We start from the raw sequence: 25,948 nt of genomic DNA on the forward strand, positions 1-25,948 counted from the left end.
AAAAAAAAAAAAAAGTAGTAGTAAAACCACAACTATCTTTTTTGTGTGTGTGGCTTAATTCAGTTTTATTCAATGGCGAAAGTGTTGGGTCTGTTTCCAGGGTACCTGAGTTCCAGGCTTCTTGTCTTACACGTGCTCCCAATTTGGTAGCTCTCTGCCCCATCACTTATCTTCACTTTTGTAGCAGATACAAGAATTGTATTGATCAAGTACTATGTGAACGATGACCCCGAATTGAAAGCTCCAGCAGTGAGCCAACCCCATACGCACAAAACGCCACCTGCGCACTCTCCCCGACGCGCTGTCCACCCTGCCTCCCACCTCCCAGTCGGCTCCCCGCTCTCATCTCCGTTGCCGGAATTCTTGCTGCAGCCGCCTAGCTGATCCCCTGGTCTCCTTGTTTCTGGACGCTCTGCCTCCGCTCCATCTTCCATACTTAGTGCTCACTCCAAAGGGCAGGTCTCCCCAAGCCAGTCTCCTACTCCTTTGCTTGCAGGGTAAAGACCTCCTCCTTAGGGAATCATATGTGGGCGGTCTTTATCACCCGGCCTCGGTTTTCCTTTCCAACCTCTTCCCCTCTTACTATCTCCCCCCACCACCTGGGTACCCCCTCGTGTTTCTCAGTGGAGACACTCCAGTGGCTCTCCACACTCAATGTGACAAGAGAAAATACCTCCTCGTTTCCAGGGGCTCCTTAGAAACCACAAGATTCCCCAAACGCTCCGTGCCCGTTTGCTTCTGTGCTTTGTGCTTGCTTTTCCCTCTGTGGTGTCCTTGTCCAACTCGTGCCCCTTCTGGCAAAACTGCTGTGCCTTCTTTGAGATTGGGGTCTAATGTTACCTTTCAAGAAGCCCACCCTTACTTCTTCAGGACGAGATAGTTCCATCCTTTGTGCCCCTGAAGTCCTGTTTATGCCTGTGTTAAAAAGAGTGCAGCAGGGGCTTCCCTGGTGGCTCAGTGGTTGAGAGTCCGCCTGCCGATGCAGGGGACGCGGGTTCGTGCCCCGGTCCGGGAAGATCCCACATGCCGCGGAGCGGCTGGGCCCGTGAGCCGTGGCCGCTGAGCCTGGGCGTCCGGAGCCTGTGCTCCGCAACGGGAGAGGCCACGACAGTGAGAGGCCCGCGTACCGCAAAAAAAAAAAAAAAAAAGAGTGCAGCAGTGTCCCGGACTGATCTTATGTGGATCACTTAGCTTTAAGATGCATTTGACAGCACCTACAATCATGTACCACTGCGCACAAAACCTTTATGAAGAGCCTAAGGGGAAGTGCTCCACCCGGCCGGGTACCTGTGAGCATCTATTGTGATCCGCCCCCGTGCGTAGCACTACATACATAGCCCTTGGTACTAGACACGGGGGACTTTACAAAGAAGAAGCGTTCTCTTGGGGCTTCATAATTTCCATAGGGCAGAGAGACGATGTAAATTGTTGTTCTTGGGCTTCCCTGCTGGCACATTCCCTGGTGGCGCAGTGGTTAAGAATCCGCCTGCCAAGGCAGGGGACACGGGTTCACGCCGTAGTCTGGGAAGATCCCACATGCCGCGGAGCAACTAAGCCCGTGCGCCACAGCTACGGAGCCTGCGCTCTAGAGCCCGTGAGCCACAACTACTGAGTCCGCGTGCCACAACTACTGAAGCCCGTGCGCGTAGAGCCCGTGCTCTGCAACAAGAGAAGCCACCACAACGAGAAGCCCGCGCACCGCAATGAAGAGCAGCCCCCGCTCGCCGCAACTAGAGAAAGCCTGCGCACAGCAGCAAAGACCCAACGCAGCCAAAAATAAACAAATAAATAAAATTATAAATAAGTAAATAAATAAATAAATTGTCATTGTTGGTCTTGTTATTAGAAGAACAGTAATACCGAGCAGTAGATTCTTTGATTCCCTGGCAACTTGTCTCAGAGCTTATGTTTGACCAAATGGAGCCATTTCTCTCAATACCCCCTGCAATCAATAATGTGAAGCAAAAATGATGTTACCCTTCCTGAATCATAATCTTCGTTTCGAAGAGTTATTAACACAGGAGTCCAAGCTGCTATTTTCTTTAGACAGTCGGGTTGTCCTGCTTCAGATTTATGCACAGCAGTTGAATCTCATTAGCCCAGATTTACACTGCAGACACCAAGCGTGTAAATAATCGAAACTTCCCAGAGCTGCATTAAATCTTCACCTGGTTTTAAAAGCGGTTTATCTTGGTATTTTACTTTATTCCCTAATCCCAATCTACGCAGTTGATTCTTCCTCCATTTAATCTTTTCATGGTGTGTGTGCATTGAGACAAAACAGTTGCTCGATTCTAATAAAAGTGACATACACATCCATTTCGGCTGGCAGTTGAGTTAACAGATGAGCCTGAGCTTATACTAATATGGTCTATAGTATTGTTAACTGTGTAAATTATCTTATATTGAATTTTAATTAAAATTAATTTAACTGATTGCGCTGCATGTAGTTACAGGAGTAGCGGTTGCCGTCATTCTCATCACCATCATCACCAACCCAGCCCCTCAGCAAACCTGGAGCCAGACGGCTAGGGTTCAGTTCCTTGCTTGGCCGATTCCAGCCGTGTGATGTTGAGTAGCCACTGGGTGTCTCTGTGCCGTCACTCCCTCCCGTGTAAAACGGGGCTGGTCAGAGTCCTCTCATGGGGCTGTTGTGAAGATCACCTGGTTACTTAATCCTTGGGGTCAGGCCAGCCGCCGGTGAGCTCAGCCGGCCAGGCTGGGGGCAGGGCGCGGATTGCAGTGATTTCTGCTAGGCGTTTGTTGAAGATGATAAAATTGCATGGGCCTTGTTCATGGCTTAATTACCATGTTTACTGTTGATCATAAACATTGTGAACATGAGAAACATTTATTTGTTTCTGTTCAAAAACCCTTTGCAATAATGTGGGACCTGTTTCTTAAACATAGATGAGAATTCTCACCTTCCTTTTTCTCCTCATTCTTGAGTTATATTTTTAGTTACAGTTACATAGTGGCTGTCTCTGTGTCTGCTTTTAAGGTGACTACTCGGTGATCATGCTTATTTTATAGGGCATCCGTTATTTCTCCATTTTGTTCAGCTCCAGAGATGTGAGGATTGTCAAACAGAATTTTGAAGTAGGGGCTTTGTTGGGTTTTGCCTTAAAGTTAACATTCGTAATACTAGCTGCTGCTTGTTCAGGATCTTCCCCCACTTCCCGGGCTGTTCCTTCTCGGTCTCCTCTATAGGTTCCTCTTCCTCTTCCCAAAACATGGGCGTGTCGCGAGCTCAGTTCTTGGGTCTGGTCCCTTCTCTGTCCGTACTCCCTAGGTGACCTCATCCATCCCAGGATTTTAAATATGTTTTAAATAGTTGCTGCTGAAGCCCAGGTTTACATCCTCGCCCAGGTCTCTCCCCAGACTTCAGGCCCGGGTGCCGGTTGACGTTGCCGCTTGTGCGTGGGCAGTGGTCCCCGTGTTAGTAAATGACGACTCCATTCGTCCTCTTGCCAGACCAGAAGTCTTGGAACGGCCTCTGCCTCTCCTTTCTCTCACAGCCAATCCATTGGTAAATTCTGCGGGTTCTCCCTTAGAAATACATCCAGAGTCCTAATGGAAAAGAATGTCTGTATGTGTAGAACTGAGTCACTTTGCTGCGCAGCAGAGACTGGCACAGCACTGTAGATCAACTACACTCCGATTAAAAAAAAAAAAAAAAGTCAAAAAAAAAAGAAGGAAAGAAATACATCCAGAATCTACTCACCTCTCACCAACTCCACCCGACACCCCAGTTCAAGCTGCTGTCCCTTCTCACCTGGCTGATTGCAGCCTCCTGCCACCCTTGCACCTCTGTAGCCTTTCACACACTGTAATCACTTTGCAGCTAGAGCACTACTTTTGAAATGTCACTCTTCTGCCTAGAAGACTCTACCAGCTTCGCATCGCACCTAGAGGTATCTTTACCACGATCTGTCAGACCCTCCCCGATCCGCTTCCTCCCCGACCCCGTCTCCCACCACCGCCCCCTGGCTCAATCCACTCCGGCCACACTGACCTCCTCACTGCTCCCAGGGCACATCAGGCCTGCTCCGGCCTCGGGGCCTTGGCACCAGCTGTGCCCTCTGCCCCTGGCTCTCTCCTTCGCTGCCTAAGAGCTTCTAGGTCTCCCCTGGTGGCACTATTGAAAATAGCACCCTACCCCACCCCTTGCCATTTTGTCCCTTACCCTGCTTTGTTTTTCTTTATGGCATTTTCACCATATGGCACGTTATGTATTACCGTACTGTCAGTCTCCACCCTGCACAAGGCAAGCTCTTTGAAGGCAGGGACTTTGTTTTGTTCACTGCTGTATCCGGGGCTTTGTTTCGTTCACTGCTGTATCCGCAGTGCCTAGAACAGTGCCCGGCACATGCTGAGTGCCCCGTAAACATTTATTCAGTGAATGTGTGTGCTGTTTGCAGTGTAATCTCCCATCAGCCCTCTGAGGTAGGTAAGGCACAGAGAGAGGCAAGATAAGTTGTCCGAAGCACATAGCAAATAAGTAGCAAAGCTGAGGTTTAAACTCTGTCAGTTTGCCTCCAAAGTACACGTTCTTTCTGCTTTACTGCGTGCCCTGTCATTTCTGGATGTTTCCAAACTGCTACCAGATCTCTAAGAATTTTATTGTGCCTTTGAAGCCTTACCCTGTTGATTTTGTTCATGGCTGTCATCAAATCGTTTTTGAGTGTCTGGTTTCCACAGGCCTTGTGCCAGTCACAAAAGAGAAAAGGAGCGTTCGTGCCTGGCCCCTGCCCTTCTACTCTCCTCCTGGAGCAAGTCCCCCACGAAACCGTGAGTTCCCCCAGGCAGATACGTCATCCGATTCTTTCTTGGTCCTTGTCAACTTTCCAGGCTTAGAACTGTGCCTGGCACAGAGGAGGTGCTCCCTTCGTAGCTGTGCCACGAATGAATGAAGACAAGGGGCACAAGTAAGTGCGGTGAGAGCCCAGGTTCTTGGTTTTTGCTGTTTCACTCAACAGAGGCCGACAGAGCATCGCCCGAGTTAGGCGTCTCCCCAGCGTTCAGAGACTGGCTAGGCTCTGGTGCTTGTTGGAAATGTCAGTTCCAGCCCAGAGCCAATAGGGTGACCAGGGGTGGGGTGTCTGATTCAGATGGAGTTGTGGGGTCCACACCTTGAGAAACCCACTGCTGCCTAGTGAAAATACCACAGGAGAGACTTCCGAACTGGACCATCGAGGAAGGGGTAAGATTTCGGTAAGCCGACAGGAGGGCCTTTCAAGCAGGGATAAATAAAAGTGAAAGTTGAGACCTGTCTTTAGATCCTAGACAAGTATGCCCCTGCCACCATGAATATAATAGTTCTAATAATTGCTGCCACTTCATATGCCTGCCATGTGCTTGGAACTCTGTTTGGCTCTTTAATACACCCCTTGTTGATTTGATATTCACACCAACACAAGATGTTATCCGCATCTTATAGACAGAACACGGAGGCTCAGGAAGGTGAACTAGCTCGCTCAAGGTCATCTGAAGTGATGGAGCTGGGATTTGAGGGTGATCCAGGAAGCACCAGGGTCATGGTCTTTTCTCTCACCCTCTGCACTGTCCACTGACAAGGTCTCATGGAGTCAAAGAAGTACAAGAATCTCCTCGTACGTGTAGGTAACTGGGGGAAATGTACTGAAATGAGTCAAGTTTTCTTGAAAGCTCCTTAAAAGAATAAAGGCTTTGATAACATTTAATCTTGGTAGGAAATGCTTTCCAAATATACTCCTGACTTTCCCAGTTCTGTTTTCTTCTTTCACACAAGCTTTATCAAATGATTGTTTTGTTGATAAATTTAGTGTGCAGTTGGGACTTATATGTAGATCGTACCTACCCTCAAAGGGAGAGTGGATTTTATAGCTTCCATTCATCCTCATTAAAATCAGAACATTTGCATCTTAACTTTTACATCTTGTTCCAGGAATTTTAAGCAGTCTGATTGTATGGAAGTGGGTCGTATTAATTGCAAATGGGCTAGACATCTGCTCACTAACATGGAATGCATTTTTTTAGCTCTATTTTGTTTTTATATATGATCTACCAGAGTGATTAAGTGAGGGCTGTCGGTACTGCTGTTAGAAGAGTAGGATTTTCAGAGACTTATAATGTAACCATAAAAATGAATTTGAGTGAATCTTTGAAAGTTCTTGAACTGGGAACAGTTAAACATCTTAGGGTTGATAAATTTTTATCCACAGTCTGTCAGGGAGCCGTTTTCCATCATCGGGGCCTCTGTCGGTCTGGTGCGCAGTGAGCCCAGGTCCTGTGGGTTCCCGGCTCTGGGGTCTGCGATGCCCTGTTGTTTCTACCTGCGGGGAGGGAGGCAGGCAGGGAGTGAGCTGAGGTGTAGTATCAAACTGGAGGAATAGGATCCAGGCTGCTGGGGACTGGTTGACTAGGCAGGGTATTTCTTTCCTGGTAGCAATAGAACAGTGTTTCCCAAAGTGGATTTCTTGCAACACGAGTTCTTAAGGAGGGTGATGTGCACAGTAAGTTTCAGAGGCACTCACTGGTTAAACGAAGCTAGTTAAGCAGGTTCCTTCCTTGCAGTCCTTTCCGGAGCCTTTAATACGCCCTTGTACACTGTGGATCTGCAAGAGGAGGATGACGTCTACACAGTTTCCCCGACATATTTGGCCACAGGCCCCTTCTCATGGAATACAGTTCGGGAAATGTTGTCACGGAGAACATCCCAAGTATTTGTTTTAAAATCGGGAACTGCGGAGTCCGGTTGAGGCTGTCTTGGTCGTGTAGCTGACTGTAGAGTGCCAGGTCCTCAGGGCGGTTGCCTCGGCCATCTTGCCCCTCCGGACCTCTCAGGACCTGGTTTTTTTCAGAGTTGCAGTCCCCAGGCCAGTGGCACCACTGGCCCAGGTAGGGCGCAGGAGGGAGGCTGGGGCCTCTGTGCATCCGTGCGTGTCTGTACTTGACAGAGAGGAGGATGATACATGACTTAGCAGCAGTGATCAGGGAAGGACAAATAAAATATGTAAAATGTGAAGAGAGTGGTGGAGCAAGTGACATTTTTCCTAAAGTAGTTTCCTGAGCCTGATCCAGCCAGCACCTGCTACCTGGAGGGGTTCAGTCAATATTTGTTGAGTGAATAAATAGTTGGTACTCCGAGGCCTTTGCAAAAAAAGACGTCTGATGTTGCTACACCATCATATTCTGTTTCAGTTCAGTTTAGTTGCCAAATGTACATAATCCTTCACGCCTTCTAGAATCAAAGGTTAAAACACCAGAACTTTTCTTTTCCTGCGCTTAACAGATGTCCCTTTCATGCAGAAATCTCTGCTGTGGTACTGCCTTGCCACAGAGCACATGTTTCTGGGCGTTATTATTCTAGGGGTGGGAATGGATTTGAACCGATTGATCCAAACCTTTACTCTTTCTCTCTTGGAACCAGTGACAGAAAGCTGACAAATGTTGAGGGGTGATGTCTGCTACCTCCGAACTGAGCAAAGCTAGTCGACTCATGAGGGGTGAAGGCTGCAGTGTGAACCTATGACCTTGACGCCATTAACTTCGGGCATCTGAAGCGCCAGCATCGTGACGATGGTGTGATGCCTGTCTTACTGCCGAAATCCTTCTCCTGATGTTTAGCTGTGCTGTTTTCCCATTTCATTCCCTCCTTCTGCAGAACAGGGCTTGCTACCCAAAGGAAGGATCACTTGCTCACCCTTAATATGGGGAGATTATTTAGAGCACTTAATTTGTGTTGACTCTTTATTGGTGCACTATTGCAATTAAGTTAGATTAATGAAAGGTAAATTCCAGTCTATACATGAAAAAAAAAATCTCTTGTAAAGATCCTAATTAGTATGTGTGTTTATTTAGCCTCTCATGGTTTAATTGCATCCCATCTTGCTATTTACAAACAGGCATCATTAAAGAATAATGAGTGTGTGAAGAGCATTAATGCTAGCAACAGATGAGGTAACTGGCGTTTGGTGGGGACAGCAAGGGATGGATGGGAAGTCTGCTGGTTTGTATTATTTTCGAACGAAGGAGAGTGCAGAGCGGTCCTTTGAACCAGTCCACGAGGGGAGGACAGAACAGACACTATGCCAGGCAGCAGCTTGTCCTTTGGCTGCAGAGACTTGGGCTGCTTTTCATTTGCTGCCGCGGTGTAATCTGGAGAGGTGAACACACGCCCTCACACGACTGTCTCGTGACCTTAGCCGGCAGCGTTCAGGTTGAAGCTTTCTTTTCAGCCCCATGTTGCAGGACATCTGCACCTCAAATCCATGAGGATTCCCTGGGAGGCTGAAAAGGCCACCCAGAGTGGGCCTTTCCTCGTACGGCTCAGCTCCAATCCCTTCAGCAGCCTTTTTATAAAAAAAAAAAAATCCAAATATAAAATAAATTGAGAAATAGGTTTATGATATTTCACTGGCACCCCTAATATTTCATTCCAATTTTACCTACTTTGCAGTCGTTCCTCAAAGTTACAAAGCAATTTTATCTTTTCAGATGGATGCTTGATTTATATTCTGTTCTAACCTGGTTTAAGGGTAGGAAAGCTGGGATTCCAGATGGGATAGCAGTGAAGCTGAAGGAAGAGAGAACAACCTAGAAGAACCCGGTCATCGTAATGTCCTCCTCATTTGCTGCATGATTCTCTGATTCTTGGTATAGAGTAAGCAATTCTCTAAAATCACTAAGGAGTAAATGTGGGGACAAAGGTGGTGAATCTGAGGAGGAAGTGACCTGTAGCCCTGGTTGCCTTTGCTAGTAGGAGTAGGTCTTGGGAATGTCTGCCTCAGTTTCCCCTTATGTTATGGTTATCCTTGCAGGCAGTTCTGTGAAGGTGTTCCATACAAATGCAAATTGCCACACTTCAAACTCTATTAAAGCCTTAGATTTCTCTAGGGATTCCTGGGTGAGTTGAAGTCCAGGGTTTAATTTATTTAAAATCAGGTTATAGGAATTCACAGTTTTCAGTACATTTTATGTTTGTCTTCAAAGGAACCTGCAGTTTAATTTTAAGCTCCCCTAAACAGAAGCCAAAAGCATGTAAAGGTGTTCGGTGTTCTAAGACCCGCCTGTATTTAAGGACACAGCTAGCTGCATTATCAGACACAGAAGGACCCAGACAGGCTTGTGTGGCTGTGTCTCTCGTGGCCGTTAACTTGCGAGTGTTCCATTTCCAGCTCACAGAACTGGGGGGCATGTCTTCCCGTTCATATTAATTGGATTTTAAAGTGACCTTGGCCGTGTATTGATCTGAATTAAAATTTTCTACATCAAGGTCAAGCTGGCACGTATCCTACAGTCGAAATACTAAAAAGCCGAGCGCTGCCTAACAGGGTGTCGACAGAAGTGGAGGTGCAGTGGGGTCACGTGTGCCAGAGGGCACCGTGCTCCCATTCTGATGCAGGTGGCAAGCGGCAGGTCTGCGTGGGGATCACCTTCGCCGGGGCTTGATGAATCGCCCGGTCGATGGGATGCTCCCCGTTTAAGTCCACAGACCCACCTTCTTCCGGGAAGAGCACCCCGGAGCTCCTCGGGGCCCAGATGCTGCCGCTCAGTTGTGTGGGTTTAGGGTGAAGCTTCAGGTCATCTGACTTCACCCAGACGCCCTGAAAATGAGGGCCCGATAGGATCATTCGTAAACCTGAACCATCTAGCCCAGACCTCCGCCGCGAGTCCCAGTCTCCAAATTGCCCGTTTAACGTCTCTCCACTGAGACACTGCAGAAGTGTCTTAAACTTCATAAAAGAGAAGTGGTTTTCCCTGCCCCCGGCTTTACCCCTCTGCTTCCCCATCTTATCTCCGTAAATGGCAAAACCATCCAATCGGCGCTCAAGCCAGAAACCTACAAGCTTCCTTAGTTCCCCGCTTTCTCTCACTTCACAGCCCATCTATCAGCAAATCCTGTCTTCAATTCCACCTTCGTTCTATCTGAAGTCCACTGGCGTCTCACCTCCTCTGCCGCCACGGCCCCAGTCGAAGCTGTCATCGTCCTCTCGTGGTCTCCCTGTTTCTGCTCTTGATCTCTCCACCAAGCAGCCAAGGACATGTTTCTTTCAAGCACACATCAAACCTGTCATTTCTCTGCTGAAAACCCTGCAGCGGCTTTCACTTCACCCCGGGTGCAGCTGACCTCTCGTCAGAGCCTCAGCCCTTCACGAGCACCCCGGCCTGCCCTTGCCCGGGGCCTGCCGCTCTCCTGCCCGCCCCACCGGCCTCCTGCTTCTTCCTCGGGTCTTTCCCGCCCAGGCCTCTGCCGGGCTCCTCCCATGGCCGGGCCCGCTGCCCCAGCACCGTGCATGGCCTAGCTTCACCTTATGGAGTAGGTTTCTACCGCATGTGAACCTACCCCCTCACCCAGCTTTATTGCCTTCCTGGCCCCACACAGATGGTATATTTTTGTTTCTCTATTGTCTGCTCATCCCCCGCCCACCAAGAATGCACCCTCATGAGGTGTTTTGTTCACTGCGCCATCTCTAATCCTTAGGCCGATGCTTGGTACGATAGTGAGTGTCCGGGAAATACTGGAGTGAATTCAGTGAACAAACGAATAATTGAATCATCTGATCTAAATGTCATTTTTTTCGCACATAGGTATTGCCTAAATAATCTCTCTTTGAGCTCTTCCCTTTTTGTTTATTCCCTTTAAAACTCTTGGCAAATTAAACATTTTTGTGTATATACTTACTTGTTGCCTGTCTCCTGCGCCAGGACCCTTAGCTCTCTGAAGGTCTCTTTCGTTTATCCCTGTGTACCTAATGCCTAGCCTGCACGTGACATGCGTTAACAAGTACCTGTTGGGTGGAAGGAGGGGGAGAACTGGAAAGCAAGCCATCTGCCGTTCAGAGCAGCTCCAGGTTCCAGTGCATCCGTCGGTCCGTCTGTCTCCCCTCCTCCTTTCCCCAGCGCTTCATTCCTCCGCCTTCTCTTGCTACATGGCCTCCTTCTCACAGGAGCGCTATTTTTGGTTCCCGGTCTTCTCCATGTTCTCCAGGCCGGATTCTGGAAGGAGGCAGTTTACGTGGCCTAGCCAGTATGGGGAGAACCTTCTGTACCACACCCAGTTCCTACCCCTGGGCCAGGTGGTTCCACCCAGGGCAGAAAATAGCTGCTTCCCAGGCAGCAAGCACGTCCTGCAAGACGGGAACGTTGAGTGCAGTGGCTTCCTTGCTGCCGTGTTCAGGGCAGGGGACAAGTAAAGGGTGTGTGTGCTGACGGGGATTCCGCATCACATCCCTTAGTAGGAACTTGACGTGTCCAGCATATTGGAGAAAAGGGTAATCAGCTTCTCCTTTTGTCAGCTAACCCGAATCCCACTTCATTCTCACAACATGTTTTTGGAACCTTGATGCCCTATTTTTATACAGGCGTCGTATTCTCCTTTTTCCCAGAGGGGTTTATGTTATATATTTGAACGTACGTTTTATAAATGAAAATGAACTAAATTCTGTTTTGGCGGTTTGGGGGATTTTTCATGACACTGCAAGGGAAACCCTATAAGGTAGCCAGAAACCAAGGTCAGGAAGCACAGTTTTTCTCTGTTGTCTTTGTGCTTCTTTACAGCGTGTGTGAATTTTGTTGCTGTTGAGAGGAGCGTGAGGCCGGATGAGAGAGGAAGGCTGTGAGGGAGTTGTTATTTATCGTATGAAATGGAAACTTATTTCTTAATCCTTCCTTGTCGTGAAAACGAACTTGGAGAATGAGTAAGGCCTCTCTGATGAAACTCCACTCCCACCAGGGCAGTTGTGACTTTTGAAGAGAGGAACGGGTTCAGGAAGGTCAGAAGTGCCCGGATCGTTAACACTGATGGCTCCTTAGGAGATGATTCCAACGTCCTCGTCAAGGGAATAAGCCACCTAAAGAAAAATGAGCGTATCTTATTAGGCGGGGTGCTTCGGCACCGTTAAAAAGGATTGCCGCGGTGATAGAGCAGTTGCCACCACGCAGCGAGTGACGGTAGTGGCTCCGCTGGACACTTAATAGCAGTGGGTGCCCAGTCCTTGTAAAGGGTTCCATCTTAGAGACGAGGAAGCCAGAGCTCACGTGAGCTGGCTTTCCCAGAGCCACGCTGCTTCGTACGTGGCAGAGGCAGAATTTGAACTTGGGTCTCTCAGGCTCCAAAGCCCTGGCCCTGGCCCCCTCCCCGTGCTGCCTGTCCCCCAGGACGAGGGCAAGGAGAGAGTCACCCCGCATGACCACGGATGGCCTACCGGCCACGTTCGAATCACAGCGCTAAGCCCTTCACAAGCCTGCCGTCATTTCCTCCTCACAGCAGCCTTATGCTGGGTCCTACAGGCAAGAAAGCTGGGGCTGAATAGGCCAGGTAACGCGCCTCAAGTCACACGGCCAGGAGCGGGCAGAGCTGAAATCTAAACTCCGGTCTTTTCTGCCCCCAGAGTCCTTCAACGTAACTCCCATGCTTGCTTGCCTTGCTGGCAAGTTGATTTTCTAACTTGTTGGTAGACAGAACCTAAAGTCAGCTTCTCTGCCTTATTCTTCCTAGGTCTTTGTCAAAAGGGAAGATATAACTCACCTCTTGAGACTGTAACAACTTCACACCTCAAATCTAGCCCGTCCGCGGGAGTCGCTTTCCAGTTTGATTTTCTCTATCTTGTATCACACTACGTTGCATCGCATTTTATCATCAGAGGCATAACCGAGCCACCGCATTGAGCAAAAAACAAGTGACCTTCAGCGTAGAGGAATATCAGTTTTATCTTTGACGCTCCCTCCATCTGACCTCTTGGTTTCCAAGTCACGTAGCCCATTTTCTTGTTACGACTGGGTTACTGTCTAGCCCCTCGTACCAGTGACCTCCTCTTCCAGCCATGACAGCAAGTTGATCTTCTCTACCTCAGCTTGGCCAGCGTTTCAGCCTTTCAGGGTTGGTCTGTCACCGTTTTCTCTTGGCTATTTCCAGTTTTACAGTTTTCCTAGAAAGAAGCAGCAGCCAGTTTCCCTCCGTACCTCTAGGTCCCAGTCCTTCTTGCTGCTGCAGCTTTGCGAGGCCCGCTGTCAAGAGAACAATTCCGCCCCAGCACGATTCTGTCAGGGCTGCACGTACCTAGCAGCTGTGCAGAATTCAGAGCGCTCACTTTAAAAAGAAACAAACAAACACTAAAATTAGACAAAGCAAGTTTAGTGGCATCTTATAGATGCGGTCAGGGGCGTGAGCACAAAGCCATTTGGGAGGGAAGGCAGGAGCCTCGTGAAGCGCGGTTTTGAGCCACTTACCAGAGTTCCAGAAAGTAGGGCTGGCGGTTTGAGGATTAGATGGTCCAGGGCTCTGTGGTCGCCGTGTCTTGTGATTTAGAGACGCTGCTGCGGGGTCATGGACCAGGCATGAGAAGGGGAAACAGTAAGAGGCAGGCGCCTGGCCCTGCGCGGAACAGCAGTGACCTTGCCCTCAAAGCTTGCTAAACCTCAGCTTCCTTCTATTCAGAATGAGAGTGAGAGGCCTGCCTGGGCTGTACTGCAGGGTTCTCAGGTAGAGGAGGAAACTACGGCCCCGTGGGCGCGCCCCAGTCCTTGTCATAGAGCCGAGGGGGTGTCCACATTATTCGGGGGAAGGCCCCCAGGCGTCAGGGAAAAGCTTGGGGGAACGTTTTTTCCAGGTCACATCTAAGAACATCTCTTGGAGGAATGTTTCATGGGACATCGTCTGGGGAGCGCTCGTCTGTACAACCAACTCCCCCTTTCAAAACGTGGGGCAGAACGGGCAGGTGCCCAGCCAAGCATGTTCCGACAGCTCAGTGACGCAGCACTCTTCTCCCCAAAACTTCTCAAGTACACGGTGAGCCCCATATGGTAAAGCGTCGTGTACCACCCTCCAGTTAGTTCAGGCATATGTCAGTTTTGTCACCTCCTTCAGGGTAGGAGCCATATTTGATACTTCTTAACCTCTCTAGGCTTCAGTTTACCCCTTTGAAAATGGGGAAGTTGGAGAAAATGACTTTTTAAAACTTGCCAGCTCTAGAGTTACATGATTCTCTGAAGTAGTGTCCTTGCCCAGTGCTTCACGTAATACATACACTTAACATATTCAATAAATAAATGCTTACTGGGATCATTCACTTTATCCTCATCTTTCTTTGTCATTAGTGCAAAGAGGAAGGTTCTTGGTTCTGTACTGAAGAAAAGCTGTTCCTGAACCTCCTGTAGGTTCCTGTCTGCCCCTCTCTCCCTCCCTCCCCACCCCTTTCTAACTACACTTTGAAAAACATCATTTCAAGTACAGCAGACCCCTTAAGGACACCTACACAGTAAACTTTTACCTTGTTTGTACCTGGAAAATAACATTTGTGGACACATGTATATATGGTTGGCTGCTTTTTTTTTTTAAACTGTATCCGTGCCCCCAAAGCAGAGCTCACCCATGCAGCCTTTGTCTGAGTGACAAAAACTGTGCTCCCCACTTCACCTCCCACACACGTGCTTTGTGCCGGGCCAGGGGGTGCTGTGTCCAGTCCAGGTTCCTCGTGCAAATAAGCGGTTGGTCGGCTCGCCTCCGCTGCATCCTAGACACAGCACCTGCTCAGGCTCAGGGTGCCTTCTCCCTGCACAAGCCCAGGGGAGTGGGGTTGCAAGCGATCAGCTTCTCCCACCTTCCAAGCTCACCTGGTCTGCCGGTGTAGATAACGTCTCAACTACCAGATTTGTTACGTTTGCGTTGGACAGCCGTCAGCGGCAGAGCAGGATGAAATGTCTTTGCTGTTCTCCTCATCTTGCCTCCCACTTTGCGACTTGCTCGCCATAGCGAAGTAGAAATTCTCCCAACGCCATACAGCTTGGTAGGCGACTGCCGTAGAACAGGTAGAGAAGACCACTGATGCAGCGCCCGCAAGGGGATGGGCTGTGACAGCATCTCTAAGGGCACTTCCTGGAAGGGTGTCGGCCGGCTGGGTGGTCCAGCCCAGCGGCTTCCTTTCCCAGCGCACCTTTGTTCCCGTTGGGGAAACACAGTGCAGCCCTAGACTCTTCACAACTTGCCATCTGAACACACGGGGAGAGACGCAGAAGTAGTGAGTGACCTGCTCAGTGTAGGAGAAGGGTTACCTTGGCAACGGCAAGCCCACTTCATTACCAGATGCATTAGCTTTATTTGTGGGATCCCAGAGCAGTTGCCAAGCACCGACCTGTGGTCCCGTCTCTGGGCGTTTTGCTCCAGCCGTGGCCAGCATTGGCTAGTTTGTGGAACGGTGTCTGTTGGCCTGTATATGGTGCACCGCCGTATCAGTCTACCAAAACTCCAAGGTCATGGCAACCTGCTGCATCCAGGTACGTTAGGAACTGGCACGGTCCAGGTACATAAGAATCTGAATCATTACAGGGTGACGTGCGAGCTGGGAAGAACGTTAGCGAGCACGCACGAAGCTCCATCTCGAGGGCAGGGCTCGAAGGGCTCGTGGGACCCTCTCCGCCGCACCACCTCTGAGGAGAACGCAGGCTGATGGCTGGTGAGTCGTGCGGTGCGCCGTGCCCGCGGCCGCGTGTCTCCCATGGGTCGTCGTCGCGTTTAATTCCTCAGCGGGCCCCTCCACGTCCTGCAGCTGTGTGAGCAGGCACGAGAGGTGGCTCGACTTGCCCTTGGCCACCCTGCCTGTGAGTGACAGGTGTGGCACAGAGTCCCAGAGCACTTGGCCTTCACAGTAAATGGCCTCTTTGGGGAGTCAGCAAGACCAGCCTACGTGGCAGCTTCGTACCTTCCCCGCACCGCCTGCACCTCGGCTTTTTGCAGACTCTCAGCAGTCATTGGACAGGAGCACATTTTTGCGCATACTTCAGGGCCTGCCCAGCTGTCACCCACTCTCTGCAGTGCCCCTGTAGCCCCAGGTGTGACAGCAGAAAGGCAAATTAGCACAGGTGGCAATTTCACTGGACTGGAGGCAGCAGCCCTTCTGGTTCCAGCTTTGATGTTAGCTGGCTTCAAATCATTTCGCCTCTGTGAAGTCCAGACAGGGTTTTGGGCTGAGTAGCAACAGCTGCCCCTGGGAACCAGGCCCTGTGCCACACCCCTTACCGGGTGCCTTGTCTCCTTGACTGCTTGCGGCCCTTTCTGATCTCCATTAGCTGGAGGAGAGTGATGTTCAGAGAAGGTAGGTAACTGGGCCAAGCTTTTCCAGTAGCAGAGCCGAGACCCGATTCCAAATGCGCCTGATTCCAAAGCCTCGAAATGCTAAGCTTCGAAATTGTGTATGCAGTTTCATTATGACCGTGTTAAAAATTCAGAAAGCCATAACTCTGTGCATATTCAATGTAGTTGAGTACCAGGGTCCTTTCTGGCTCTATAAAAAATAAGAATTGACAAACTTCATAGACCTTGACGGGTTCAAGAGATAATAAAAGTAAACCAGAGCCAGACTTCATAGCACTGAGTGTCCGTACACTAGCACAGCCCGGGATAGACACAAGCTGGAGGGATGCTCTTGGTGAGCCTCCCTGGCTCGTGCACCTTCCCTGATGGCGTGAAGCCACAGCGCGAGAGGCGGGGCATGGAGAACCAGCCTAGCCCAGGACTCCAGAGCAAACCGGGCAGGAGGGGTGGGGGGAGGGATGAGGGGCTGAGGGTGGGGCGCAGAGGTGCGAAGTATGACTGGGGGGGCGGGAGTGGGGGGCGCCGTATGACCGCGGAGTATCTTATTTTTTTATTAGAAAAGAAGTTGAAACGCTTAAACCTCAGTACATAAATGAATGTAGGATAGGATAAGAAAAAAAGGGGGAAAGGAAAAACTATCCTAATCCAGACTCATAGAATGAAAAACAAAAAATTTAACCTATCGAAAAATGATTTGCCCCTTGCTCTGGCTGCGGTCTTGAAATGCCATTTCCCACTGGAAAGAACCAGAGTTGCTTGAGGAGGTGGCTGATTCATGACCTCAGGTGGGAACCGTACAGGACAGGCCTGGGGTATCATAGACCAGACAGCAAGGAAGCCGTCACAGAGACTAGGGTTTTGACGAAAGGATTCAGCCTCAACAAGATGCACACCAGCCACAGACAGGACAGTGCGAGCGTCCGTAAGGAGAGCAATTGCGTCAGACAAAAATATGTCAACTGTGTTGCACTCTTTGAGTGTATAATAATGTTAAGGGAAAAAAACTAAGCCATCTACGTTGGAAGTAAACTAGTGAAACAGTGCATTGTTTGAAAACTGGTATGTGTGTAACTGAATCACTTTGCTCTACACCTGAAAGTAACACAACATTGTCAATCAACTATACTCCCATATAAAATTAAAAGTTTAAAAAAAGAAAGCTGGTAAATAAATGGAAAGAACTGAGCATTTATCCTCTCTCACATATATAATAAGTTCCACCACTGGGTAACCAGTTAGTAGATAGGGGAAGGTTTTCTTTATAAAAGTGTTCCAGCTAATAAATGAAGGCTGTTGATCTCATTGGAATACGACCGTCTGTAACCCCTGGTGAATGTAATGGGTCATCAGCTGCCAGCATCACGAACTGAGACACCCGACCTCACGTGCCTCCTGTTGGTAGCCTGTGACAGCCCTGTGAAGTAATCTTGCCAAAAAGAAAATAAAAATCAAGCCTGAATCTCATCTAATTACCGATTTACAGGAAGTACAGAGTAAGGAGTAACATGTACACCACCGGGTCGCCATCCGCAAAATCCAGACTGTGGAAAACGCTATAGAAAAAATGACCCAGTTTCTTCGGCAAATAGAATGGGGAGAGGGGATAGAGAGAGGGACACCTTTAGTTTAGGAGAGACTTATGAGATAGGTCAGCCAGTTCCATTGTGTGGACCATACTCAGATCCTGATACAAGCAACTTTTTTTTTTTAATGTGGCATTTATGAGACCGTTGGAAATGAACACCGACCGAACTGCAGGTTTGATAACGCTAGAGAATTCCTGCTGTTGTTTTAGTTTAGTGGAGTGTGGAGTGGCAGCATGGCTATGTTTTTTTGTTTTCGGAGCCCTGTCTTTTAGAGATACGGACTGAAATATTTACAGATAAAATGATACCATGGCCGTTATTTGTTTCAAAATAATTGAGGAAGGGAAAAGTAGGTGAGGGTGTAGTTAAAACAAAGATCTGTCGAGACTTGTAGCTGTTGACGTTGGGATGGGTCCATGGAGGTTCTTTGTACTCTTTCATTTACTTCTGTATGTGTTTTTTTAAGTCTTCCATAATAAAAGGTTTAAAGAAGGTAATTAAGTCGGTACTTCAGGGAGGGGGCGGATTTTATTTTGTTTTGTTTTGGTTTAATGGCACCCATTGCTGATAAGAGTGGAGTGCTGACAATGGTCTTCTTAACCCTTGTGGTAGATTGTATCAAAAGCCTTACAATATTTGTACTGTTTGCCCCAGTAATTACAATTCTACCAATCTATCCTCAGGAAATAATACCAAATGCAGCAAAAATTTGGTGAACAAAAGGACACATTGCAGCCTAATATTAATATTAGGGAAAATTTGGAAGCAGCTAATGTCCAGCAATAGGAGAATGGTTAAAGAAATTATAGTATAGCCACTCAATAGAATGCCAGTCCACATGTAATGCCAGTTTTGAAGACTACACAGCAATATGGAATGATGCTTACCTCATAATTTTAAATAAAATTTTGACTTGAAATTATATGTTTAGTTTCAATTATAAACATGTGAAAAATTCAAAAACCATGCATCTTTGATAGTAAAAAGATTAAAAGGAAGTACCCCAAAATGTTAAAGTGGTGATTGATTATCTTTGGATGGAAAGTCTATAAACAATTATTTTATTCCTTTTTTCTCTAATTTTAGATTGTTCCATAATAAGCATTTATTAACTATTTTACTATTAGTTAACTTTAAAATACCAAAAATCACTTATAAAAACAAAAAAATTAAATATAATATTTCTAGTATATTTAGTGTGGTTTTTTTTTTTAATTTCTTTCTAAGAAACTTGAGAAATTACTAAGGGAATTTATCAGTTAAAGTCAGCTAGATTTCGTTTCTTTTAAGGAAACAATTGCTTAGTTATCTACGCTTTTTAGCAAAGAGAGTTAAAATACGTTAGAAAATGGTGGCACTGTTGGACGGGGTATGTTGGACCTTCACTGTAGCCCAGCGAGAGGCTATTAATTTCAGTGTTTATGACTTCCAAAACTATAACTGGGTTCCTCTCCCTCCCTTGCTTCCTTCCAAGACTGCATGTAAACTAGAGACAGAGTTTCTGTTACTACCTTGCTGGTTTATTGGCATCCTTAAATAGTGATTTCCAGTTATGCAAGAAATGACCTCTTAAATGTGACATGGTGTAGCAATATATAAAAGTACTATCCAGAAATAAGGTGCTTTTAACATTCTCTTAAATGTAGATAAACATGTCATATCTTTTTCTTAGCCCGTTTGTATTCTATACTATTTGGGGCATATAGAAATAGAGATCAACTCAGCACTAGACGTTATTGAAGGAACTAGGTATTAGTAGTGTTCACTGACACCCAGGACTGATCAAGAAGAGAAGACGGTTGTTGTTTTGAACAGTAGGTTAAGAACTGCAAGGAAGGAGGAAGTGAGGAAAGGATGGTTGAAGGTGGCGTCCCGAGAAACGGTCTGCTGCTGGAGTTGCAGGATTTGCGTTGCTGCTTGGGGCAGAGACTCTTTCTTGTCTGAGCCCAGCAGGACTCCTCTTAGCCAATTCTGTGATGTCAGAGCCTCATGGACCAACCCAGACAGTGGGCCTTGCGTTGGGTCCTTTGCCGAGTCTGCTTTTAGGGTCTCATCTAGGAAATGAAAGAGGAGGCTTGACAAAGTATCAGAAGGGTTTCATGAGCCTCTAAAAGAAAAGAAGGTGCCGTTTCTATTCTGAAGGCTGAGCCTGTTCAGCAAGCCCAGCAGGTCACTTTTTCCCTGGCATGTATGAAACTGCACTTTTTTTAGGTTTTTTGGGTTTTTTTTTTAAATCTGTAACATGTGCTTAGGTTCTAAGAGAGTAAAAGCACTTAAATGTATTTACAGGATCATGTTCCTTTTTGGAGATAAAATTCAGCTACTTTTCACTTACCTTCAGAACTGCTCCACTTTTTACCAGCTGTTAAAAATAGATAGTTCAGGGATTTCCCTGGTGGTCCAGTGGCTAAGACTCCGTGCCCCCAGTGCAGGGGACCCGGGTTCGATCCCTGGTCAGGGAACTAGATCCCACATGCCGCCACTAAAAAAGATCCCTCGTGCCGCAGCGAAGATCCCACACAGCCAAATAAATAAATATTTTTTAAAAAAATAGATAGTTCAACCAGGGGGTATCTGGTGCCTGCCTTTCATCCCTCTATTGTACTCTCTACATAGTCCATGGGTGTACATAGGCTCATGACATAATATGAAAACAAATGTGCTCTAACTCCTAGAAGGCCAGAATTGTAGGGTAGTCTTTGAAGAAGGTAATTTTAAGACAGGGGAAAAAAAAAAAGGGAAACTTACTTTATCCAGCAGATAGTGAACATTTGGAAATTATCCTGAGGGTTTATAAGCCAGTATTATAAATAAATTCGGGGTAGTTAGAGGAATTGGGACCTGCACCATCTTAAATGCCTTAGGAGGCTGGCACAGGCGCGACCACCGTGCCTTTCCTCCGAGTGTCCACTGGCGTGTCAGGAACAGGAGGAGAGCTGATCCTTTCTTCTTCTCGTTGTCTTGCCCAGTTCATGTGATTTGCGTGTTCCAGTGTAAGCGTTCATGTCTGTACCCGTGTGTTTTGACAGGTGACCTTGGGAAAGGTGTTGAAAGTGATTGTCGTCATGCGGAGCCTGTTCATTGATCGGACGATAGTGAAGGGGTATAATGAAAACGTCTACACAGAAGACGGCAAGGTAAGCATTCTGGAGTCTTTTGTTTTTTTCCTTTATTGTCTGTATCCCAGAACAAATGTAATAGAGTCCCAGATGAACGGCGTTAAACACTAGCAGCCGTAGCTAAAATGATCAACAAGCATAGATTTACACGTTACACGTGTAACGTGTAACGTGTAACGTTCTGTAACGAGCAAGTTACAGAAAAGCGTTTCTCTCTCTCCCCTTGCATTTTTCATCAAGCTTCTGCTTTTTCCTTTAAGCCTGTTACCCTTAGTTGAATTTCTAATTTATCACCTTAGACCCCCAGTTGCCTCATTAAATGTGTCTTCTGAGGAAATGGAGTTCTTTCTTCCTTTCTTTTCTTTCCCTTCTTCTTCTTCTTCTTCTTTTTTTTTTCTTTTGCCTAGTCGCGCAGCACATCAGTAGCCCAGGGTTCAGCATTTTGCTTTTCCTAGAACCATGAGGAAAATTCAAGTTAATCCGACACACAACCTGATAATGATCATTTTCCTTGAAACTAGCAAGCAACCCCCAGAAGGTGGTTATCCATAGCAGTGCATAGTGAATACTGCAATTGAAAAAAGATGAGTTATTTCCATGAGTGATTTGTTTCATGCGAAGTTCACCCACGTGAACCCCTGATTTCTCTTGACTCCACACTCTCCATATGGAGATACAGAGAGCACCAGAGGATGCTAACGAGAGTCGACAGCCTTCATTTGTGTTTGCTTCCAGAGCGCAATGAGCATTCTGCCAGAGATACCCACCCAGATACACCCTGGTCAGCTCCTGACACTAGGCCTCCGTCTTCACCTCTCCCTGGAGCTTTCCCTTCTCTTCATGAATCCCATTAAACTTTAAAAGTTTGTTTGTACCAGCATTTACCACCCAACGGCCACATTGTAATGAGGATAGAATGTTCTCCAAAAACAGGTGACAAATGTAGCTCAGCGCATAACCGTGTGTTATATAAAAGGTGTGACCCGTAAAGTGGGTCTGTATTTTGGGTTTGTATTTGGGACAAGTGACCCAGCATTTCGAATTTCCCCATGCCACTTGAGTGCTGTCACCATGGGAAGCTACTCGTACTCCCAGGGCCCTGCAGAGTTCTCATAAATCTCCCCATTGAGAGGAAAGCAGTCCTCCAGGGAAGCTTTCCTCTTTCTTTCTTTTGGAAAAACCAAAGTGTCTTTGGAGCAAGTGTGGAGAGTAAAATAGATAATTGGGGCAAGTGTGATCTGTTGTGTATGTGGCTCAGAAACTCAGATGGCGATTCTGAACGAGAAATTCCAGCTCCTTCGCAGCAGCAGAGGCAAGGCCACGGCGGTGGAGAACCTCGCCAAGAGCCCGAGTCAGTGGTCGTCTAGAGACAGGGTTCCTGTTGCCTCTGTTCAAGATTTACAGCTTTATAGTCACCCCTGCTATGAAACACGCCCTTGCTCTCCCAGAACTTACAAGTGACTTGGGGATATAAAGAATAAATACATAAAAGCTAGGTACTAATAATGACCGTGCTATAAGAGATACCAAATTCAGGATGCCAGGAAGCATACTCTGAATGTAGATTATAAGGAACGGAGAGTTTACCTGTTTTGCAATATCGATATCAATCTTTAGCATGATATTTATTTAACTGCCCCGTACTGAAAGTGTCCAAAATAACCCAGGCGGTTTGCCGCCTAGTTAATAGTCCATAAATGATTCGTATTATTTTCATTCTGCACTTAAAACAAGGGAATTAGAAAATAGTCTCACGTGTGTTCTTCTAGAATTTCTCTCTTGATTACTCCTCTTCAGCTGCTGTGGGTAGTTCCTTTCCTCCCATCTACCCCCTTGACTCCCAGGTTACTGGGCGTTCTCTTCCCCCTCCTCTCATGCCCCTTGGCCGTTCTTACATGTACCCCTGGGGTTGCACGTGTCCCCCGCACAGGGATCACTCCTGATTTGCGTCGAGGTCAGACCTCTCCTCCCCAGACGGACCTCAAGTTCAGCCTGTCCAGACGCAACCTCAGCTCCCCTCAGCTGGTCCTTCTCCAGGGTGACTGTACCACCTCACTGCTCGGGCCTTCCCTCCGCTGTCTCCATATGGAGTCTGTTAGTGGGTTCTGGCGAGTCTCCCTCTTTATCCCTCCAGCTGGGCCCCTCCCATCCATCCTCACTCCTCCTCGCCTCTCCTTCTCGCTCCGCTGAGTCGCTGCGCCAGCCTCCTCACTTCCAGTCTGCAGTGCTGCTTCCCTCCGCCGTCTCTCCTTCGCTTGGCCTCCAGAGCTGTCCTCCTGACATACACAGCCACGGGGATGATTTCTTGCTTCCCGCCATGTCCCCGTTGCCCAAAGCAGGAAAGTGGGATATTAGGAGATGTTGGGCACAGAGCAGTCCATGATCAAAAAAGTTGGAGAAACCCTGGGTTAGAGAAAGTTCAGTAGGATTCTTTCTTTACTGTGGAAATTCTTAAACACTTAGTTTGCCTAAGTGCCTATGAATCTCCCAAGAGGGGTCCATAGTATGCAGTCTTTTCCTAACTAATTTGACCGTCCATTTTTTTTCTTCCTTTTTTCTTGGAGCATATTGTGACACCGGTGTGTGGCAAAACACACTTCTGAAAACTCTGGCTTATAGAATAAAATCCAGACCCCTTAGCAAGGCATAGAAATGCCTAGTGATCTGGCCTCTGCCCGCCTTTGCAACCTCATCTGCCGTCACTCTCTACATACGTTTCGTCTTTTACTTTCCAGCCTTTTGTGCTACTTGTGGCTCCCAGAACGTGCCAGATTCTTTCACACACTTGCACCTGTGCTCTGTGCCCTTGACCTGGGACGCTTGCCCCCTCCGGTCCACCTGGCGAGCTTACTGGCTTTACACTGGCTGAGTGCCCTGTCGCTTCTCATCCGGCCCCCATTTTCCCAGAGGCCTCTTCTGTGAGCACGGACTCTGGAGATGGCAGGCCTGGGTTTGCCTCTACTCACAGCACAAGCGATCGTCGTCCCCTCGAACCTCCGTGGCATTTTGAACAGTCTTTCTCTAGTGCTAGGATTACTCCATCCTGATTACCTGTTGCATGTCTGTCTTGCAGTTAGTGAATATACTCGCGTCCTCCACGTTTGGTCTGGTAGGCACTGTGCGAAGCAGACCTGGCCCCCAGTGGTTATGGAGCCGCAGGTACCACTGTTAGGCTCGTCTTCCAGACAGGGAAACTGAGACCCAGCCTGGTAAAATGACGTGCCTGCGGTCACGCACCGAGCCGGATCCCCAACCTCCATCTGCCAGGGGCTCCTCGAGGGTCCAGGCTCTGTCCCGAGCCTCTCTCCCTCCTGTGGCTATAACCTCAGTGCCTAAAACACAGTAGAATAATAGTGTGTGGGAGGGGGTAATGAAAAAGCCTCCCGGGGATGTGAAAATGCTTTAGGTGGGATGGAAGAATGGAGAATCAGAAATGAGAGCAGGGCACTAGACGAGGCAACAGGGAGTGAAGTCGTAAATAAAGAAGAAAGGAAGCACGCACGTGCACACGGGCCGTGGTTCCCTAATGAGGGATTAGCGCGGGTTCTCTGTTCACCAGAAGGAAAGTGAGTGTGTGTCTGGGAGCCTGAATTCCGAGTCATATCACAGAGGTGGTACAGGAGACCTCTGGCTCCCTTTTACAACTGCATACATTGGCCTAGAGATAAGCAGGGACCCTAAAAGCAGGAAGAGTATGATTAGGAGGACTGAGTCCACTTGTTGTTGTCGTTTTTGTTTGTTTTTTAAATATTTATTTTGTTGCACTAGGTCTGAGTTGCGGCATGTGGGCTCCTTAGTTGCGGAACCTGGACTCCTTAGTGGTGGCATGCATGTGGGATCTAGTTCGCTGACTCCGGATCGAACCCCGGCCCCCTGCGCTGGGAGCTCCGAGTCCCAACCACTGCGCCACCAGGGAAGTCCCCACTGGTTTTAAAGGCACATTTACCGCAGTTGTCAGAGAAGCTGGCCCAGAATCTAAGCCCAGCCAGTTCGATCCACCCCTTTTTCTCATAGTACCTTTTACAAATGATAAAAATAAAGTTGTGCAGCCATTATTAGTGTCCTCTTTTTAGTACTGATACTGGCATATGTGAACGTACACATTTATATACATATGAGCATTAGTGCAATTAACGTGTTGAACCGTGTGGCACATCCCAAATAAAATGCAGCGTTTGGAAGGAGCCGTGGGAGCTTGAGGCGTGGTCTAAGAACAAATCGTTAGCTGCAGGTGTGCTGTTCCAAAGGGGCAGCCCTGCATTTGCTGAGTTGCTGCCTAAGCGCTTGCCTGGGGCTGGATCACTGCCCTGATGCACTAGGTGCGGCTTGGGAAGCCTTTGCCTCGGCGCAGGGGTCTGGACCGCGAATTCCTCCGGCCTGTGCAGTTGTCTGTGTTCTTCCAAACCAAAAGCGACCAGCTTCTGAAAGGGTTCTTAGGCCTTGCTGTGACAAGAGTGGCCCCACGCCACCCCAATTTCCAGCTCTGGCAGGTTTTCCCCCCATTCGAATCCCAGCAAGCCTATCTCTCACTTTGCACCAACAACCACTACCTCTACCCTGATCATCCTGTGTCTTTACCTGTGATGCGTATTTTTGATGCCAAGCACCAGCAGACTGATTCCTCGAACAAAATATGAAAATGCTGTTAAGACTTAGCACCCTACCCTTCATTGTCATCGGGGAGGAGCAAAGAGCCATGACTCAGCATGGTGAATACCTGGCCATTGTCCTGACTTTACACCAGTCAGACTTAGCTGAAAAAATCTAAGTGTCTCGGTTGAATTTATCTTATTAGGGGATTTAGGTTATGTTAATGCTATAGCTTCATTAATTATCCCATATCAATAAAAAAAAAAAAAGACAGCTTTTAGCCTTCTAGCGCAAGAGAGGAAAAGGAATGGTGGTATCAAAGGGAACCTTCAAAGCCAGCCGGAGCTGTGTCTCCAGGGCAACTTCTGATCCCCTCATTCTTCCCGCTTCAGAGCTGTGTGTGTGTGTGTGTGTGTGTGTGTGTGTGTGTGTGTGTTTGGATCGAGGGGGTTGGGGGAAGCTTGAATCTGATTCCTCTAATAAGTGTTGGCATCAGCCCCGTTTGATATTAGATGCAGGGAACATTTTGATTTGTTATATAGCCTTTGAAATTGTTCAGACAACCTTCAAAAAATGGCCTC

At 47.8% G+C, this 25,948-nt stretch overlaps 1 protein-coding gene and 2 long non-coding RNA genes across 3 annotated transcripts in view; 2 read left to right on the forward strand and 1 right to left on the reverse strand.

Annotated features, from left to right (window-relative positions):
• LOC102992785 (mediator of RNA polymerase II transcription subunit 27) overlaps positions 1-25,948 on the forward strand; it is a 120,735-nt gene that overhangs the window by 68,345 nt on the left and 26,442 nt on the right. The window contains exon 4 of the mRNA XM_028497377.2: positions 20,688-20,795. Coding sequence (XP_028353178.1) covers positions 20,688-20,795 — 108 coding nt within the window. The remainder of the gene's footprint in view (positions 1-20,687; positions 20,796-25,948) is intronic.
• Positions 5,486-9,952, forward strand: LOC114487424 (uncharacterized). Its single transcript, XR_003682504.1, has 4 exons — positions 5,486-5,612; positions 7,412-7,563; positions 8,519-8,644; positions 9,865-9,952. It is a non-coding gene; the product is annotated as an uncharacterized lncRNA (long non-coding RNA).
• LOC102993243 (uncharacterized) lies at positions 7,857-10,020 on the reverse strand. The gene is made up of 3 exons (XR_448294.3): positions 9,932-10,020; positions 9,482-9,587; positions 7,857-8,333 (listed from the first exon to the last, which is right to left on the reverse strand). It is a non-coding gene; the product is annotated as an uncharacterized lncRNA (long non-coding RNA).

Source organism: Physeter macrocephalus, chromosome 13 (genome assembly GCF_002837175.3).
Source record: "Physeter macrocephalus isolate SW-GA chromosome 13, ASM283717v5, whole genome shotgun sequence".
Classification (NCBI taxonomy): Eukaryota; Metazoa; Chordata; class Mammalia; order Artiodactyla; family Physeteridae; genus Physeter; species Physeter macrocephalus.